Source organism: Mirounga leonina, unplaced genomic scaffold, assembly GCF_011800145.1.
Source record: "Mirounga leonina isolate KUSES-001 unplaced genomic scaffold, KU_Mleo_1.0 Mir_353, whole genome shotgun sequence".
In the NCBI taxonomy this organism is placed as follows: Eukaryota; Metazoa; Chordata; class Mammalia; order Carnivora; family Phocidae; genus Mirounga; species Mirounga leonina.
The window spans coordinates 3000510-3017258 of record NW_023270699.1 but is presented as its reverse complement, the minus strand read 5'-3'; the positions used below and the strand labels follow the sequence as shown (position 1 = coordinate 3017258).

Here is a 16749-nt window from a genome sequence, read left to right as displayed (position 1 = left end):
GTCAGCCTCCCCCTCCCTGAGCCCATGGGCTCGCACCCTCTTTTAAACAGATGATGGCACATCTCTTTATTTGTCTAAATTCAGTGCACGGTGGCATGTGACCCCCGCGTGCGCTGACTGGGACTGGCACTCGGCCCCGCCTTGCTGCGGTGGTGGCTTCTGCCCGGGGTCAGGTGGGGATGTCCTACCTGGTGGGGATGTCCTCTGGGGGTCACAGCCCTGCAGGGAGGCTGTGGCGGGGGGACAGGTCCAGGTTCTTCTTCCCCAGCTGTCACTAGGGACCAGTGCAGGCTCTCTGCCCCCCCACCTGTCAATGCAAGGGCAGGGGTCACCCTCCCACCCCAGGGGTCCAGGGCTCATAGATTTGGGGGTGTTTGGAGGAGCCCAGAGGGGGTCAGGGGGCTGATGCACAGCTGTGCTGCCTCCAGGGATGGGCTGGGTGGGGGCTGAGGGGCAACGAGGCAGGGGTGGGGTGGGGGCTCCCCCCTGGCAGGGCTCCTGGGTAGCCCAGCCCTCTCCGGGCAGGACCCCCCTCCCACAGTCTGCCTCTTGCAAGGGTCCCAGGTGGTCCGCACTCCATCAGGCAGCCCGCCTCTCTGGGGCTCTCCTCGGCACGAGTGCGCTTCTCCCCTTCTCCTTGCCAGGATTCCTCAAAAGCCCAGCTCCTATCACTGCTGCTGGACCAGCCCTCTTTATGCAGGTTTGCATTCGGTGTCCACACCCCTGCAGCTGTTCTCCCCTCTTCCTGCGGCCAGGCTGCTCTGTCAAGAGGGCTGCCTCCTGGTGGCCCCAGTCGGCTCACCCACAGCCCTGGCCAGGTTCCTGGACGGCCCTCCCCAAGCTGCACGGACTCCCTGCCTGGGGGACACGGAGCTGACCCCCGGCACTCTGGCTGCCAGATCCGCGCACCCCCTACCACTCCCCTGACAGCCCTTACCTTGCCATTTTGGGGAAGCTCCCCCAGGTGCTCTGGGGTTGGTCGTGTGCTGTGATACTGGGCCATGACACACGGGTCCTTCTGCCTGACCTGTGTTGCGATGTGGGCGCTCTCTGGGAAGGACGCACCCCCGTGTCCCACCAGGGAGGGTGGGCTAGCGTTGCTGTGCTGAGCATACACGGCCCAGGACCCACTCAGAACCAGGGCCACCAGGATGGAAGGGCCTTCGAGCTGGCCGTCTAAACCCTTGTTTTGTGGAGAGAAAACAGAGACCAGAGGTGGAGATGGAGCTGTCCCCTCATGCACTGGACCCACCTCTCAGGGCAGTCGCTCCCAGAGCAGGGGGCTTGGATGAGTGTTGGGGGGCCCGACGAAGCGCCCCAGACTGGGAGGCTTCAACAACAGACATCGGCTGTCCCACACAGCTCCTTCCCTCTGTGTCCAGATTTCTCTGCGCAGACACCGGTGTCCAGGCCGGCGGCCCCCCCTAACCCAGCACGACCTCATCTTAACAGGATCACATCTGTAAACACCCTCTTTCCAAATAAGCCCACACTCATGGGTTCTGGAAGTGAACAGATCCTTAGATCTCTAGAAGTTAGGAAGAAGGTGTCTGTGTGGCTTTGGTCAGACAGCCCCCCAAGGGTGAGCCTCAAGCAGAGGTGGGGCAGGTGCATGAATATGGGAATGACACCCCCAAATTGTCGACCGAGTGGTTGCCTGCTGGTGTGTCTGAGCAGAACTTTCTCTTTCTCATTGTCCGGTTTTTGTGGACTCAGAAGGGAATGAAAATCCTTCATTCATTCACCCAGAATGGATTTACAGAATACCTACTGGGCACCAGTCCTTGGGGGTGGGAATGTGAGTAAGTCTGGCTCCGATGACTTTCTCTGCCCAAACTCCTTTTTTTTTTTTTTTAAAGATTTTTTATTTATTTATTTGAGAGAGAGAGAATGAGAGAGAGAGCACATGAGAGGGGGGAGGTTCAGAGGGAGAAGCAGACTCCCTGCCGAGCAGGGAGCCCGATGCGGGACTCGATCCAGGGACTCCGGGATCATGACCTGAGCCGAAGGCAGTCGCTTAACCAACTGAGCCACCCAGGCGCCCTCTGCCCAAACTCCTTAATGTGTGTATGTGCTCATGTGGGACCACCCGCTCTCTAGGTGCCTGGAGCACAGGAGACCTCGGTCAGACCTTGGTTTTTGAGAGGGAGAAGGTGACTCGCTTCTTCACAAAGCCCTAAAACTATGTCCTAGGGAGGGTCAAAGACCTAGGGCTGGTCACCCCTACCAGCCCGAATCTGTGTGCGGGCTGCCAGAGCAGAAGGAAGGGGCCGGCTTTGCGGGGCTGCCCACATCAAGGGGTTTTCCTTTATTTCCCTGCTAACAGGGGGAGCGTCTTGGAAAACCCCATGAAAACCATTATGGATAATCTCTTCTATTTCAACACATGATGGACTCTTCGTGCATATCTAAGTAGATTTAGGGAAAGGCCACGTTGTGCAATTTCCTCTAGAAGAACACAAGGCTATAAACATGATACTTGTTTTCTTTACATCTGCTTTTATGAATTTATAGAGACGGTTAGGAAGGAGCTGTAGCTGTCATTTTGGCTGAAATTTGATTATTTGACCCAGCATTTCACTTCTGGGAATTTACTTACAGAAATGTTCTCACACGTATGTGTGTGCAAAGGCAGTTTCTGGGACGTTATTTATAATGAGCCCGACTGGAAGCACCCCCACGCTGGCTCCCCAGGCCAGGCTTGGTCACGTTCCTATGCACGCACAAAGTGGGGTCTCAACCTGCCCTCAGAAGGAGCCGGGCACACCCGAGGGCCTCGCAGCGAAGAAGCGAGGTGTCGGCAGGGGGATGTTTCTCCTCCGTGAGGCCGGAGGGCGCTCCCACAGAGGCAAACGTGTGCGCAGAGCAAGACGTCCTCGTTCCCTTCCTCCACCCTGTTTCCCCGCCCCCCTCGCCCCCAGTACTTTAACCCAAATCCGGACATCATGCCATCTCGCTTGCCACGTGACTTCTTAATGACATAATGATTTCCCCAACTGTCTCAAAAGTGCCTTTTTACGGAGAGTTTGTTTAAGGCAGGACCCGCACTGTGGGTTGGCTGGCGTGGTTCGCAGCTAACGTCATGCTGTGCTTGGCCGCGTGGCTTTCCAGCGGCTGCTGTGCCGAGTCATCACGAATGTCGGGGCTTACGCCGTCGCGACCTGGTGGTCTCACAGTGGAGGGCACATGTCTAGAATGGCTCTCACCGGGCCCGGGTCAAGGTGTGCAGAGACATGCATTCCTTCCGGAGGCTCTAGGGGGCCATCCTCGCCTTCTCCAGCTTCTAGAGGTGGCCCCCATTCCTTAACTCCCGGCCCTTGTCACTCTGACCTCTGTTCTCCTACAACCCTCCCACCTCCCACTTTCCCTGCTAGGGGCCCCGTGACGACCCTGGGCACCCCTGGGTCACCTCCCTGCTCAACATGTTTAACTTAATCCCATCGGCAGAGTTCCTTTGGCTGTAGAAGCCTATTTACAGGTTCTGAGCTCAGGACTCGGACTTCTTGGGGGGCACTGTTCTGGGGGCCCTCACTCTGCCCACCACAGCAGCTAATTAAAACACGGGAGGGAGAGCCAGAAATGGCCCCAGGGCAGTTCTTCCAGGTTTGCGGCTGGAGTGGCAGCTGAGGCTGTGTCTGTGTGGGAAGCAGGGGTGCTGCGTGCACGACCGTGAGCTCGGAGCCGCGGGGCCAGCTGAACGCAGCTTGGCCATGGCTGCGAACCCCAGCTTGCTAACTGCAGCCTCCTCTGGCCACAGCCGTCCATGTGGGGGGTGTCTTCTGGGCCCCTGGGTGACGTGGTCGCACCCCCTGGGTGGTCTCCAGGCACGGCATTCACGCAGGTGGGAGTGTGCATGTGTGCGTGCACAGTTAAGTACACAGGACATAAACGTGGTGTTGTCACTGGTTTAAAGAGCAGGTGTGTGGCAGGTCCGTTCCCATGGTGTGCAGGCACGGGATGGTCAGTTTCCTGGGTGACTCAGGCAGGTACCAGCACCCCCCCCGGGATTCGATGGGGAATGTGTTCTGTAGGGGCAGGTAACTTCCACCATCGGTTGACTTTGAAGGAGATTGTTCTAGGTCATATGAATGGGGCTTGTTCCTTCGAGAGGCCTTCAGAGCAAAACCGGATGTTTTCTGGGGAGGAGGACATTCAGCCCGAAGCCCACAGCAGCCCCTCTGCCCAAGGGGCTAGCCCCCCGGCCTGCCCTGCCGCTCTCAGACCTGCCACCCCCCTCCCTCGCTCTGCTGTTGGCTCTGTCTGAGAAGGTGAAGCAAAGGTCGGGGTGGGTGAGGGGCCTGACCTCTGATCGTGGTGATCGGCGGTGAGGCGTGATTTATGCAGAAAAGCAAAGGTAGGCATTTTGCACAGAGCAGCGAAGTGGTGGGGCCCGCCCCCCCCGCCTCCCCTCTGCTGCCGGCGGGGTCCGCAGGCTCCCTATTGCTGCCCTCACGCCCTGGCCGCTGTTCCCTGCACCGCCGGGGTTCTGCCTGCTCTGACCTCAGAATTTTTGGGAGGAGGATGTGGGTCCATTCACGCAGAGCTGTCGGCACCTGCCCGGGATAGTGACGGGGTTCTCTGTGTGCACACGCGCGCCTCAGCTCTCCAACTGCAGCTGGTGTAAGGGGGTGCTAAGCTCGCCTTCACGGTTGCTCGTTCCAAGGGCCCTCTCCCTTCCCAGGAGTCCTTAGTTCCTTTGACCCCAACAGATGCCCGGACTTGAGTCCCCATTACCGCCTCTAGTCGTGTGGGCTCAGGGTGGAGTAAAGATACACACACACAGGAAAGTTCCGTCGAGCCCCAGGGTCTAACCACAGACTCGTCCGTGTTACTTCGGTCTGTGCTCGAGTGTGCAGTGTGGTGGGCTGGGTTCCGGGTTGCGGGGCTGCCTCTGTCCACAGCCTGACTCCCACCGAACCCCGCAAGGTGCAGCCGAGGGGGTGAAGGTGGACTTCCATTCTGCATGCTTACATGAGAGACAAAGAACCGTAGAGACCAAACAGCTAAGTAACCACATAAAATAAAACAAAACAGTTAGTAGTAGAATAAATCCAGAAAACATGGAAGGGGGAACAAAATAACACGAGCAGAAATGAATGAAACAGAAAACCCTTAGAGAGGATGGATAGAGCCAAGCGTTGAGCGTTGAAAGATCTGGTAAGATTGATAACTCCCAGGTGAAGCGAGGGGAATGTCGAAGAGATGGAAGTAGACGACAATGAGAAAACGGCAGGTGAGCGGGTCTGTGTCCTGGTGCCCTGCGGAGATTAGAGCCGGCAGGTGCGGCGGTCTCCAGGGCATCTCAGCGCCGGGCTCAAGGACAGGGAGGACTGCAGCCTGCCGTTGACTCAGGCACAGGGGGGAGGCCGGGGGTCCTAGAACCACTACGAAAACCGAATCGGTAGAAAAAATACCCCCAAATAGAAAACGTCAAGCCTAGATGTTCACAGGTGTTTCACTAACATTTCAACAAAGGCTCCAATTTCATAGAAACTCTTCCAGAGGACAGAAAAATAGAAAGCATGCCCCCCATGCCCCATGCCCCATTGTGGGAGGCAATCACAGCTCTGATATCAAACCGGGTGCAGAAGATCAAGAAAGAAAAGCTATAGGGAGGCCTGTTGCATCTGGAGCGTAGATGCCAAATCCTAAACGGACTGAGCGATCAGAGCCCGCTGCCCATCGGCTAACACGGCCAGAGGCAGGCGGGCGTGGGGGGGCCCCCAGCACGGGGGGGGCCGCGGGGGGCCACTCTCGGGTTGCCCTGCCTGGCCCCCGGCAGCTGTACTTCTCCAGTGGTCGCCTGGGGGGCTGTGGGGGGGGCGTTCGCGGGACGGAACGCGCGGTTCCATGGCTACTCCGAGACGCACCTGCTGGGGCCGTGGCCAGTGGCAGAAAGCGTCCCGCCACATCACGCAGGGTGTTGAGTGTTGTTTGTATCCCATGTTACTCACGTCGTGTTCACTGTGTTGTATTTATGGCGCCTCACTCTTGCCTCCCTGGGACTGCAGCTCCTTGCAGGGCGCCGAACCCGTGCTCTGCCCCAGGCCGCTTTCCGAGGGCCCGGGCGAGACGCAGCTGGGTGGAGTCCGGCTGGTGCGTATAGCGGCGCTCACTGTACCATTCTCTCCACTTTTGAGGACGTATGAAAAATTTTGCCACACAAATAAACTCGGTGAAATAGCGCTTTACTCCCAGGCGGCAAAGATTGGAAACGCCAAGTGCTAGTGAGCAGACGTGGCACCGCTGTCCACGGCCTCCCACGGCCCGCTGAGACAGGACGGGGTCTAAGTCCCCGCACACGGCGTTCGGGGGGCTCTGCAGCGCCCTCCCTCCCTGCCTGCGGCCGCGGTGGGTCGTGGGCCAACCTGGTGGAGACTCCGCCGTGGGCTCAGCCAGGTGCCTTCCCGCTGACTCACGGCCTTGCCCGCGGGCCCGCACCATGTGGATTTGCGGGTGAGCCCCGCTGGTCCCTGGAGTGGAAAATCGGGGTGCCAGGGCTTTGTGCTGGCGCCATGGGAATTCTGTAGCTAAAGCAAATAGCCTTTGTGTGAGAAGGGCTGGCATTCAGCTCGAGTGCAGCAGAATGCAGATTGCTGAGGACAGGCTTAGGCTGGCCTCGGAAACAATGCCGGCGGGGACGGTGCCTCCGGGAGGGGTCCCCCTGCACGCTGGCCTCCCGCGCCGGGTCTGACAAAAGGCTCCTGACAGCTCCTGACGCATTCAGATGTCAGCGAGAGATGACCTTGGGGGCTGTGGCTCCCGCTCCCCCAGACACCGCACACAGAGACGCACAGAGACACACAGAGACACTCATACACACTCATACAGACACACTCACACACACACACACACCCAGACACGTGCAAGCCTCTCGGGGTCCTGTCCTGACATCCACGGGCCCCGCCCCTGGCCTGCTGGCCCTTCAGCCCTGCGCCCTCCCTGGGTCTTCCCTGCGCCCTTGCCAGCCCAGGACCCTGGGCAGAGCGCACACTCCAGGCATGCCCGCCCAGGGGCCCGTCCCGCGCTGCCTCAGTTCTCCGAGCCCGTGGCAGCCCAGTCCTGCAGGTTCCGTGTGGACAGCCTCTGTGCCTCGCATGGGAATGACGGGACAGGGCCTGGTCCCCCCTCCCCTCCCCGAGCTCCAGCACGTCCTCTGCCACCGCCTGGCACACACCGGCCCAGAGGTCAGAGCCACGCACCTGGGCCTCTCCCTGGCTTTTCTCTGTCCTGGAGGCAGCTTCACAGGTGCCATGGCTGAAAGACCTCTGCTGGGGTCTCTAGGACAGGCCAGAGAGACAGAAACGTCAGAGCATAGCCTGTCCTGGTCAGTTGGGGCTTGCACGATGTGGGAGTCCGCGGCCTGGCGGCGGGGCATGCCTGGGGATGGTGTGACTCACTCATGGCTCAGCGCGAAGGCAGCGGGGCCCTCTGCCCCGCTCTGAGGCGGGGGCGTCTTTGTCACAGGGGGGCCAGGTGGCTGCCTGATACCCAGCCCCCAGGACCCTGGCCTCCTGGGTGTCCTCAGCCTGGCCCACCCCCCAGATCTCTGAGTATGTTGTTGGCATTTCACGGCTCATCTTCTTTTGGGAACACCTTCTGGATGGCTCCTAAGCCCCCGAGCTCCAGCCCACTGAGCCAAACGGGAAAGACCTACCATTTCCTCTCTGTGAGGACTCAGGGTTTGCTAGGATGATGGGTATTTCCCCCACTGTTAGATTTATATTTCTGTCCAAATTTAGAGCAATTGCAGTGTCTCGCTTTCCTAATAAGAATGTTATTTAAAATAATAAAAATCAGAGTCCAATACACCCATCAGTCGTCTTTTGAAAGCTGGGTTCACAAAGAACTTTTTGAAAAAGCGCCTCATCGTGAAAGGTCTGCTTTTGGGTCTGGGAATAATGGACAGGACAACATGGGGGTGGGGCATTCGTGGGCCGTGCCCTCCGTGCCCCGCGCTGAGGCTCTGGGGCCCGAGCCGCCACCCCACGCTGGCTTATACCGGGGGGCCCACCTCCAGGAGGCACTGGACGATCAGCACCTTGCTCTCGCGATGTCCTGGAGTGGACTCTGGCCTTGGGCGTGGTCTCTGGCTACCAGGCAGGTTGCCGCCTGGGGGCTCACAGAGGCAGGACTGAGGTCTGGGCCTGAGGGCTCTGAGTAGGATGTCCACCCAAGGTCTTTACAGAGAGCTCTGGGGGGTTGTGGCAGGCTTCAGGTCTGCCCTGGACAGCGATGGGGTCCAATTCACGCTTGTAAAGGCTTTGAGAACTTCTGGGATGCCCACGAGTGTCCCAGAGGAGCCCAAGGTCAGTGGCATGGACGCTGAGGCGGGACACCCAGAGCAGGTCACTCTGTGTTCACCGCGTCCACATGAAGAATCACGACTTTGCTGATTTGTTCTTTAAAACAAACAATTAACAATCAATACAAAGACTATGCTTCAATTGTAAAGATCTTACTTAAATTCAGTGAAACATTTAACGTGGGAGGTGACGCTTGTCCTGGAACGTTACACCTCACGCGTCCAGCAGGCCGCCAGGGTGCCCAGCAGTGCTCCTGCACGACCCACGTGACTCCAGGTTTGAGTCTTCGTGTGGGTGATCACGGAGGCTCTGGGAGGTTTTCATGCAGCAGATGTTTGCATGAGAGGAAATCTGTGCTACTTTAAGTCGCATAAATACGGCCGCTCCTCGTTACTGGAGGGTTCTCTGTGTGAGCCCCTGTCCCTGGGTCAGCGGGCTTGGCGGCTGGGACTCGGTACCCCGGCCGGGGTGACCGCACTGCATGATGCGTCCTCACTGCGCGGAGGCCGAAGTCCACGGTCCGGGTGTGGGTAGGGCTGCTTCCTCCTGAGGCCTCACTCCTGGGTGGCGTGTGGATGCCTTCTCCGTGGGTGCTCAGTGCATAGCCAGCCTCTCCTCCTGCGGCCACCATGGCTCTGAAGCAACCTCTTCACTATGATTCCAGGGGCCTCCAGGGTGGTGGGGGCTGAGGCAAGGGGGAGTTTGCACACACGTGTGGAAAACAGCTGCGCCCACCGCTTTCTCTCCCTGAAGCTTTGGTGCTGGCTCACTGTGAAGGCCGACGCTCCAGGCCCGGCTGGCCACCCAGCAGGTGCACCTGGCAGGTGCCCCAGGGCCCGTGGAGGTCTCTGCAGCACATGGGATTCCTGACCCTGGAAGGGGCACTAAGGGGCGTGCGTGCCCGGGCACCTGGGGGACTGAAGGATCTTGGCAGACCCTGGGCCACCCTGAGCCGTGTAGCCCATGGGACGGGGCTGTGCTCAGCACCAGGCTGTCCCCTCTGCCTCCATCTCTGCCTGCAGTCCCAGACTATTTGAACGACCCCATGGAAGGCCACGGGTGGTGAGGAGAGCAAGGCTCTCCTCTCGGTGACCTTGTCGGGGGTCACCAGAAACACAGTCATTAGGACAAATCATTTCTTAATGTAATGTTTTAAAAAATCAAAATGAACGCAAAAAACCGCAATGCACAAAACACCAACATTTTATTTTTTTTTTATTTTTAAAAGATTTTATTTATTTATTTGAGAGGGACAGAGAGTGCACAAGCAGGGGGAGTGGGAGAGGGAGAAGCAGACTCCCCGCAGAGCAGGGAGCCCGATACGGGGCTCGATCCCAGAACCCTGAGATCATGACCTGAGCCGAAGGCAGACACTTCACCGACTGAGCCACCCAGGTGCCCCAAAATACCAACATTTTTAATGAAGACAGATCAGCACTCCTGACTTTTCCTTCTGCCTTACGCTCCTTTGTTCCTTCTACGTCAAGCTCCCGGCAATGCCTGGCCCTGCCGGACCCTCCACAGAGGACCGTGCCGGATGGACACTTGCAGCACCAGGAGGAGGCAGCCAGAGCTGCCCGGCCCCCACCACTGGCACTGTCCCTGAGGTGGCCCCAGCCTGGGTGAGCAGCCTGCAGGGAAACCCCCTCCCCTTCCTCCAAGCCGTGTGCCTGGGCACGCAGCTTACCCTCTCCAAACTCCACTTTTCGGGTCTATGAAGTGTGTGTGTGGGGGGGTGCTGAGACTTACGTGCCATGTAGGGCAACCAGCAGAGCATGGCCCAGAGCAGGCTTGGGCAGGGAAGGCGCCTCCCCCCGCCCCCACTGCACTGACAATCTCTGCCCTACTTTGGCCTTTGTTGCCTGACATCTGGGGAATTGCGCCCCCAAATCATAAACTTGCAGAGCAAAAGTTGGCTCTTCCAGACTTTTCAGGACCCTTCACCACCGGGCTGGTGATGTGCAGGTAGCAGGTGCCGAGAGTGGGGAGGAAGGATTTGGTACAGAGCATGTGTGCGGGACGCTCTGAAGCTCCCGCTGCTCGCACCGATTCCATCTTAGCTGCGTCAAATACACCCCTATTCGAGTGCCGTGAAGTGCTCTCCCATGACCGGCCAGGTCCAGCGGTGTGAGGGGAGTGTGTAAGGATACCCGAGCCCTTTGGGGATGCGCTTCCTCCACCAGCACGCCGTGGACACGGGTTAGAAGCTGCCCTGGGAACCAGAGGCACAAGGACGAAGAAGAAACTTCCTGCGCTGGACTGCGCAGCGAGGGGCTAGCTCGGGCGGGGTTGGGAGAGGGCACCCCCACCCTGCGGTGGGTGCGTGTTACTATAGCGACGTGCTCCCCGGAGGCCAAGCTACCGAGGAACATACCAGGTGGCTGGTCCCATCTGAGTGGCAACCGGCCAGAGCCACAGCGGGAGGAGAAAAACAGTCCCTGGGCCTCGCAGGCAACAGTGACTGCCGGGCGTGTGGCCGGCCAGCGGAAGCACCTGGTGTGAGGTCACACGGAGGAGAGGTTGTCTGCAGGGATGATGTCCAGGTTGAGCCGCACAGAGAGCCCAGATACAGGCTTTCCACGCTCATAAGACCAAACCTGCCTCCCTGTCTGGATGCACAGACCCCATGTCAGCCCCACCCCCACCCCCGGTGCTGGGAATTACGGGCACTTTTCAATTGCTTCTTGGTATTTTCTGTTTTCCTCGAGATTTTTAAAACCACTCTATCCATTTTGTAATCAGGAAGAAGTAATAGAAGTAATTCTGTTTTGAAAAATGATACACTGGGGGCGCCTGGGTGGCTCAGTTGGTTAAGTGTCTGCCTTCAGCTCAGGTCATGATCTCAGGGTCCTGGGATAGAGCCCCACATCGGGCTCCCTGCTCAGCGGGGAGCCTGCTTCTCCCTCTGCCTCTGCTGCTCCCCCCGCTTGTGCTCTCTCTCAAATAAATAAATAAAATCTTAAAAAAAAAAGAAAAGAAAAATGTCCCCCAGGAGCTGTGAGATTTGGGGATCATGGGTATAGCCTCTGAGCCCACCCCCTCGTCTGTGAAGTGGGCATGAGGGTCCACTTATGGGGCGGCTGTGGCATCACCCCGGCCATGTAAGCAGGGGGTGCCCCCATCCCATCGAGGGGGATGAGAGTCTTCACCGTCCCCAGGTGAGTGTAGGGGCAGAGCCACAGGGAGAAGCACCTTGGGGACATTGTCCTGCAGGTCCAGGGCTCCATGCTGGTCAGCGTCTCAGTGCCCGGGGCTGGGAGTGGCGGGCGCTCAGCTCAGGCCACATTTCTGCTGACCGGGCAGCCTTCCCCCTGAGCTCACGCTTTCCAGACAAATCCCCCTAATGCTTCCATTCTGTTTCGGGCGTATATAGGGAGGCCTCACCTCAGAGCTCTCCACTGCACTGCCCAGAGGCCCCTGCCCGACTCCCTGCCAGCCCCGGGTCCCTGCACTGCCGACGCCCAACATGGACATCGCCATCCAGCACCCCTGGTTCAAACGTGCGCTGGGCCCCTTCTACCCCAGCCGGCTGTTCGACCAGTTTTTCGGCGAGGGTCTCTTCGAGTACGACCTGCTGCCCTTCCTGTCCTCCACCATCAGCCCCTACTACCGCCAGCCTGTCTTCCGCAGCGTGCTGGACTCTGGCATCTCCGAGGTAAGACCTGCCAGTGGGCTGGTTTCTCTTGCTGGTCGGAGGCGGGCCCAGCCATGGCTGCAGGGGAAGCAGGGCTTTCTGAGGGCCAGCCCGGGGCAGAGGTGGCACCGTGCCCCACGTCTGAGGTCTTCCGCCTGGGTGGGGCCACTCTCCCGCCGCGGTCCGCGGTGGCCCATGTGACCTGCAGCAAGGAGCCTCCCGGGCCTCTGAGAGAGGGTCTGGAGAGGGAGCCCAAGCCCACCCACTGTCTTTCCTGCTGGCAGCTCATGACCCACGTGTGGTTTGTGATGCACCCGCCACATGGTGCAAGCCCCAGGAGCAACCCCACCGAGGCGGGTTTGGTGGCAGGTGTGGGTTTTGTGGTCCCGGCTCTCCACACTGTTCCTTCCAGCAGGAAGCCTGGGTGGATGGGCTGCACCACCCCAGGCCCCCAGAGGAGAGGTTCTTGAGCACTAGTTGGTGCTGGAGGAGAGGCTGATGGTGGAGGACAGGGCGGGCAGCAGGTCCTCGTAGGGCTGTGGCCAGCAGAGCCGCAGAGAATGGGCTCTTCCCCAGCCCGCCCGGGTGCACAGGGCCCAGCCCAAAGGGAAGCGATCAGACCACTGGCCTTCCCTCCTTGAGCCCTGTGGCGGACCCCAGGGTCCAAGGGTCTGGAGGGGCTAGGTATCCCCCACTGCCCAAAAGCAGAGGCCTGCTGGGAGCAGTGTTAACCCACTCCAGAAACGAAAGGAGCCTGGCTGAGGGCTGCCAGCGAGCTGGTGAGGGCAGCTCGGAGGGAGACACTGTGTGTGCGAGCGGACAGCTTCTCCCAGCATGTCCTCGTGGGAAAACAGGCCCCGGGCTGTTTATATAGACACTAGCGAAGCCAAAGGCTACGACCTTATTCAAAGTGCTAGGTCCAACCAGCCAGCCAGCTGACCCAGAACCGGTCTCCTAACCCATACCCAATCGGCCAGCTAACCATAACCAGCCACAGTTCATCCCCAACGAGGCAGTCAACGGACACCCCGCCTTGAGGCCCAAGTGTCCACACGGTCCCGAGCCAGGGGTCCCCGGGACTCTGTCCCCTGGGTGCGTGGAAGGGGTTTCTGTGCTGGTGACTGGGGCCCGAGCCGCTGGCCCCCAAACGCTGGCTGCTCTGGCCAGCCCCGCCGCAACCTTGGCCCGGGCAGACCCACATGAACCGCGTTGGGGTTTCAGGTCCGATCTGACCGAGACAAGTTTGTCATCTTCCTGGATGTGAAGCACTTCTCTCCTGAGGACCTCACTGTGAAGGTGCTGGAGGACTTCGTGGAGATCCATGGCAAGCACAACGAGAGGCAGGTGAGTCCGGGGGCGCCGCTGCCTCGCATCCGCCTTCTTGGGGCTCTGCCCTCACCTGCCCGCCCTCCCCGGAAGACCTGGGACAGGGAGGGGGCTCCTGAGCCCTTGCAGGGGAGGGGCCTGCAGGGACGCCCACTCAGGTACTGCCCGCCGCCCCGGCTCCTTCCAGTCTCAGCGGGAACCCTCCCCAGGGCATTCTGGCCCTCCTACCCCACCGTGGGGTCCGGGAGGACCTTCTCCACGTGAGGTGGGGTGGTGTCTCACTGCGCCCTTCCGCACGCCCTGCCCAGGACGACCATGGCTACATTTCCCGTGAGTTCCACCGCCGTTACCGCCTGCCTTCCAACGTGGACCAGTCGGCGCTCTCCTGCTCCCTGTCCGCGGACGGCATGCTGACCTTCTCCGGCCCCAAGGTCCCGTCTGGCGTGGATGCTGGCCACAGCGAGAGAGCCATCCCCGTGTCTCGGGAGGAGAAGCCCAGCTCTGCGCCCTCGTCCTAAGCTCGGCCTCGGCCTCGGCTGCCACCCACTGCTGCCCCCACGGCCCATCTATCGCGGGGACCCGTAGAAAGTGGGGTGTTGTCTCCCTTTGCTTTCCCTGTTTTCATTTCCTTTTCCTCCTCTCCGAGGGAACGAGGGTTTGAGAGGGTGGCCTGGAGGGCTTGGGGCCTCGGCCTGAGGTGCTGCAGCCTCAGGGTGACCCAGACCCCCGCACCAGCCAGCTGGGGGAAGCCTGAGACAACAGCCCCAGGCTCCCAGAAGATGCAGCCTCCGGGTCGCCTCTGGGTCTCCAGGGCCGGCCAGGTGCACCTTGACCCTTGCTGGTGGGCGCCCGCATCAGGACCCGGCCACGTATCCTGCCCAGGTCTCCTGGGTGCCCTGAGGTCCGTCTGGCGGAGGCTCCTGTGTGCCTGGGCTCTCGGCAGGCTGCCCTCCCAGACCGCCTTCCCTCCACCCTTCCCCTCCGTAGTACCCCTGCTCCTGGGGCACCCGGTCACCCCCGACAATGCAGCCCGCGGCAGTCAATAAAGAGCAGGTGACGCAAGCAACTTGCTGACTGGTGGTCGTACTGTCTCTCTCGGGAAGTGTGGGGAGCCGCGGGACAGGGAGTGGGGGTGCGAGAGGGGCGCGGGGGGGTGGGAAGGGGTCGTCTGCCTGGTCCTTTTCAGCCCCAGCTGCTGCCAAGTGCCTCGCTCACTTCCTGCCTTCCGTTCCCGAGTGTTTCCCTGCACCCCTGCTTTGTAGGAAGGAGAGGGTTTGGTTGGAGAACCTGAGGGTTGAGGGGAGGAGGGGAGGTTGGAGAAAACGGCAGGGAATCAGGCTCCCTCCCCCAGCCTGTGGGACTGGGGTGCCAGGCGGGGCCTCGCCATTTTGCTGCTCGCCTTCTCTGGGGGGCTTCTGTCCTGGGTCCCTCAGGGTTGCACTGGAAGGACCCTGGCCCCCTTGCTCCCCAAGGGATAAGGAAGGACAGTCAAGTGTCGTCAGAACACGTCTCCCTCCCCGTGTGGGATGCGCCTCTGCTCAGGGCACCCATCCCCACCCCCCTGGCCCTGGAACAGACACCCCTCGGGGGCTGAGTGTCCTGGGCAGCCTCCCCACATGGGGGGACGGCCTTCTCCAGGTCTGCCCAGCCTCCTGGCAGTGGGGAGGGGACTAGGCCTGGAGGACCCCAGCCTCCACGGAGGAGAGGCTAAGCCAGGGGCCCCACACTTGCACAGTGACCGTGGGGAAGGGGAGGGGGGCCGCCAGGTGCATCTCTGGGTGCGAAAGGTGGGCAGACGTGGGGCCGTGTAGGCTGGTAAGCTGTGTCAAGGACCCTCTCCTGGGGAGTGGAGGCCGGGGACACTGGGGACCCTGCTGGGGCCGGTGGGATGGTTCCTGGGGTGGCGCCCACGCTCCTCCAAGAAGGGTGGACCCACGGGAGAAGAATTCCTGTGAAGTCCCTGTTCAACACACGGTGAAACTCTGCGCGCCATGTTGAGTGGAAGGCAGGACGTGTAGGCATGCACGCAGGTGTGCGAGCACGCGCACACACACACGCGTGCACACTGCATATCCATCACCCTGGGCTCGGCTCCACCACAAGAAGAGTGCTTGCACCGGTGGGAGGCCCCCAAACTGTCCCACCCGCCGCCCGACTTCCCTGCTCCTCCCAACGAGAAGCGCCCCATGCGTGCTGTCTTGTCATTTAATCCACTTTTGTCAAAAACGTGGGGGTGCTCTATGTGGGGGGCAAAGGTGGCCGCTCCACGTGGAGGCTGGAGCTGGATATTTGGGGAAATCAGGGCCTCTGAAGCTCCCTCATCCTCCTGCTTCTGCCCAGATGGGCTGTCCCCGGAAGATGCCTGAACTTTTGGCCAGCGTGGCGTGTGGCTGCGTGCCTGGTGGACTGGGGGCCTGTCTGCCACGGCCAGAGCTGAGCTGTCAGGTGCTGGTGGTCTTGTGTTCGCTGCGGCTCTTGCGTGGGGCTCGGAACGGACTCAGCTGTGTCCCCAAAACTCCTGTGTTGAAGCCCCAGCCCCCAGTGCCTCAGAACGTGACTGTATTTGGAGATCAGGACTTTAATGAGGTGACTGAGGTACACAGGGTCACTAGTGTGGGCCTGATCCCAATTAACCAGTCTCCCCATGAGAGGAGATGAGGACAGACGCACAGAGGGACAAGCACGTGAGGACCCGGGGAGAAGGTGGCCATGTTCATGACCAGGAGAGAGGCCCCGGGAGGAACCAGTCCTGCGCACGCGGGGACCCAGGACGCCCAGCCTCCAGGACGGCGGGGGGCGGGTGGGGGATCAGTCAGTGTTGTTCGGGCTGCCCAGCCTGCGGTAATTGTTACAAGCAGAGCAGATGAATGCAGGCCTGCGGATGCAGCCTTGGCCGGGCCTCCGGGAGGTAAGCTCGTGGGATCCCCAAGCATGCTCCTCGGGGACATGCAGGGGGTCCCGGAGCCCAGTCCAGGCGGAGGAGCTGAGAGGACATGCCGGAGACCTTTCCCCGCGCGCGGCAGGCTCCACCCCAGGCTCTCTGGCAGCAAAGGCTCAGGGGGACCCCCGTGGTCTCATCTTGCTTGGCTCCCGAGACACAACTCTGTGGCCACTCCCTTCGAGGCTGCGCGTCCTGCCTCATTGTCTCTGAACTGGGGGGCACTGAAGCTGCTGGTGCTCTCTGAGAGGGTCCTGGGATTCTGGGGTAGAACAGACATTCCGAGGCCATTCACAGAAGGCCCGGGGCCTGCCCCCCCCCCGGGGGCCCCCAGCTGCCCCCTCCCATCTGATGCTCGCCACATCGGCAGGTGTCCTGAGTCTCCTGGTCGAGGGGCTGTTCTGGAACAGCCTCCCTGCACGGGCTGCCCAGGGGACTCCACTGACACTCTGGCCTGTGCCCGCCGTCGGTCAGGGAGGCTGTGCTGGCTGTCAGCCCCCTCTCGGCACAGACGGGCGGCCCTGGGGGGCTGCGCTCTCTGCACT

General features: G+C 60.6%; 1 protein-coding gene across 1 annotated transcript; it reads left to right on the top strand.

The window, feature by feature from the left end:
• The first annotated feature begins 11717 nt into the window (after positions 1-11717).
• Positions 11718-14332, top strand: CRYAA (crystallin alpha A). The gene is made up of 3 exons (XM_035029974.1): positions 11718-11961; positions 13162-13284; positions 13575-14332. The coding sequence occupies exons 1-3, from the start codon at positions 11773-11775 to the stop codon at positions 13782-13784; spliced, it is 522 nt and encodes a 173-aa protein (XP_034885865.1). The 5' UTR covers positions 11718-11772; the 3' UTR covers positions 13785-14332.
• The last annotated feature ends 2417 nt before the right edge of the window (positions 14333-16749 follow it).

What these genes read in the sequence shown, in the direction of transcription:
- CRYAA (XM_035029974.1), top strand. Translation starts at nt 11,773, where the DNA reads ATGGACATCGCCATCCAGCACCCCTGGTTCAAACGTGCGCTGGGCCCC. An exon ending in TGGACTCTGGCATCTCCGAG is followed by an intron (nt 11,962 to 13,161) that starts GTAAGACCTGCC and finishes TTGGGGTTTCAG; the next exon opens with GTCCGATCTGACCGAGACAA. An exon ending in GCAAGCACAACGAGAGGCAG is followed by an intron (nt 13,285 to 13,574) that starts GTGAGTCCGGGG and finishes CGCCCTGCCCAG; the next exon opens with GACGACCATGGCTACATTTC.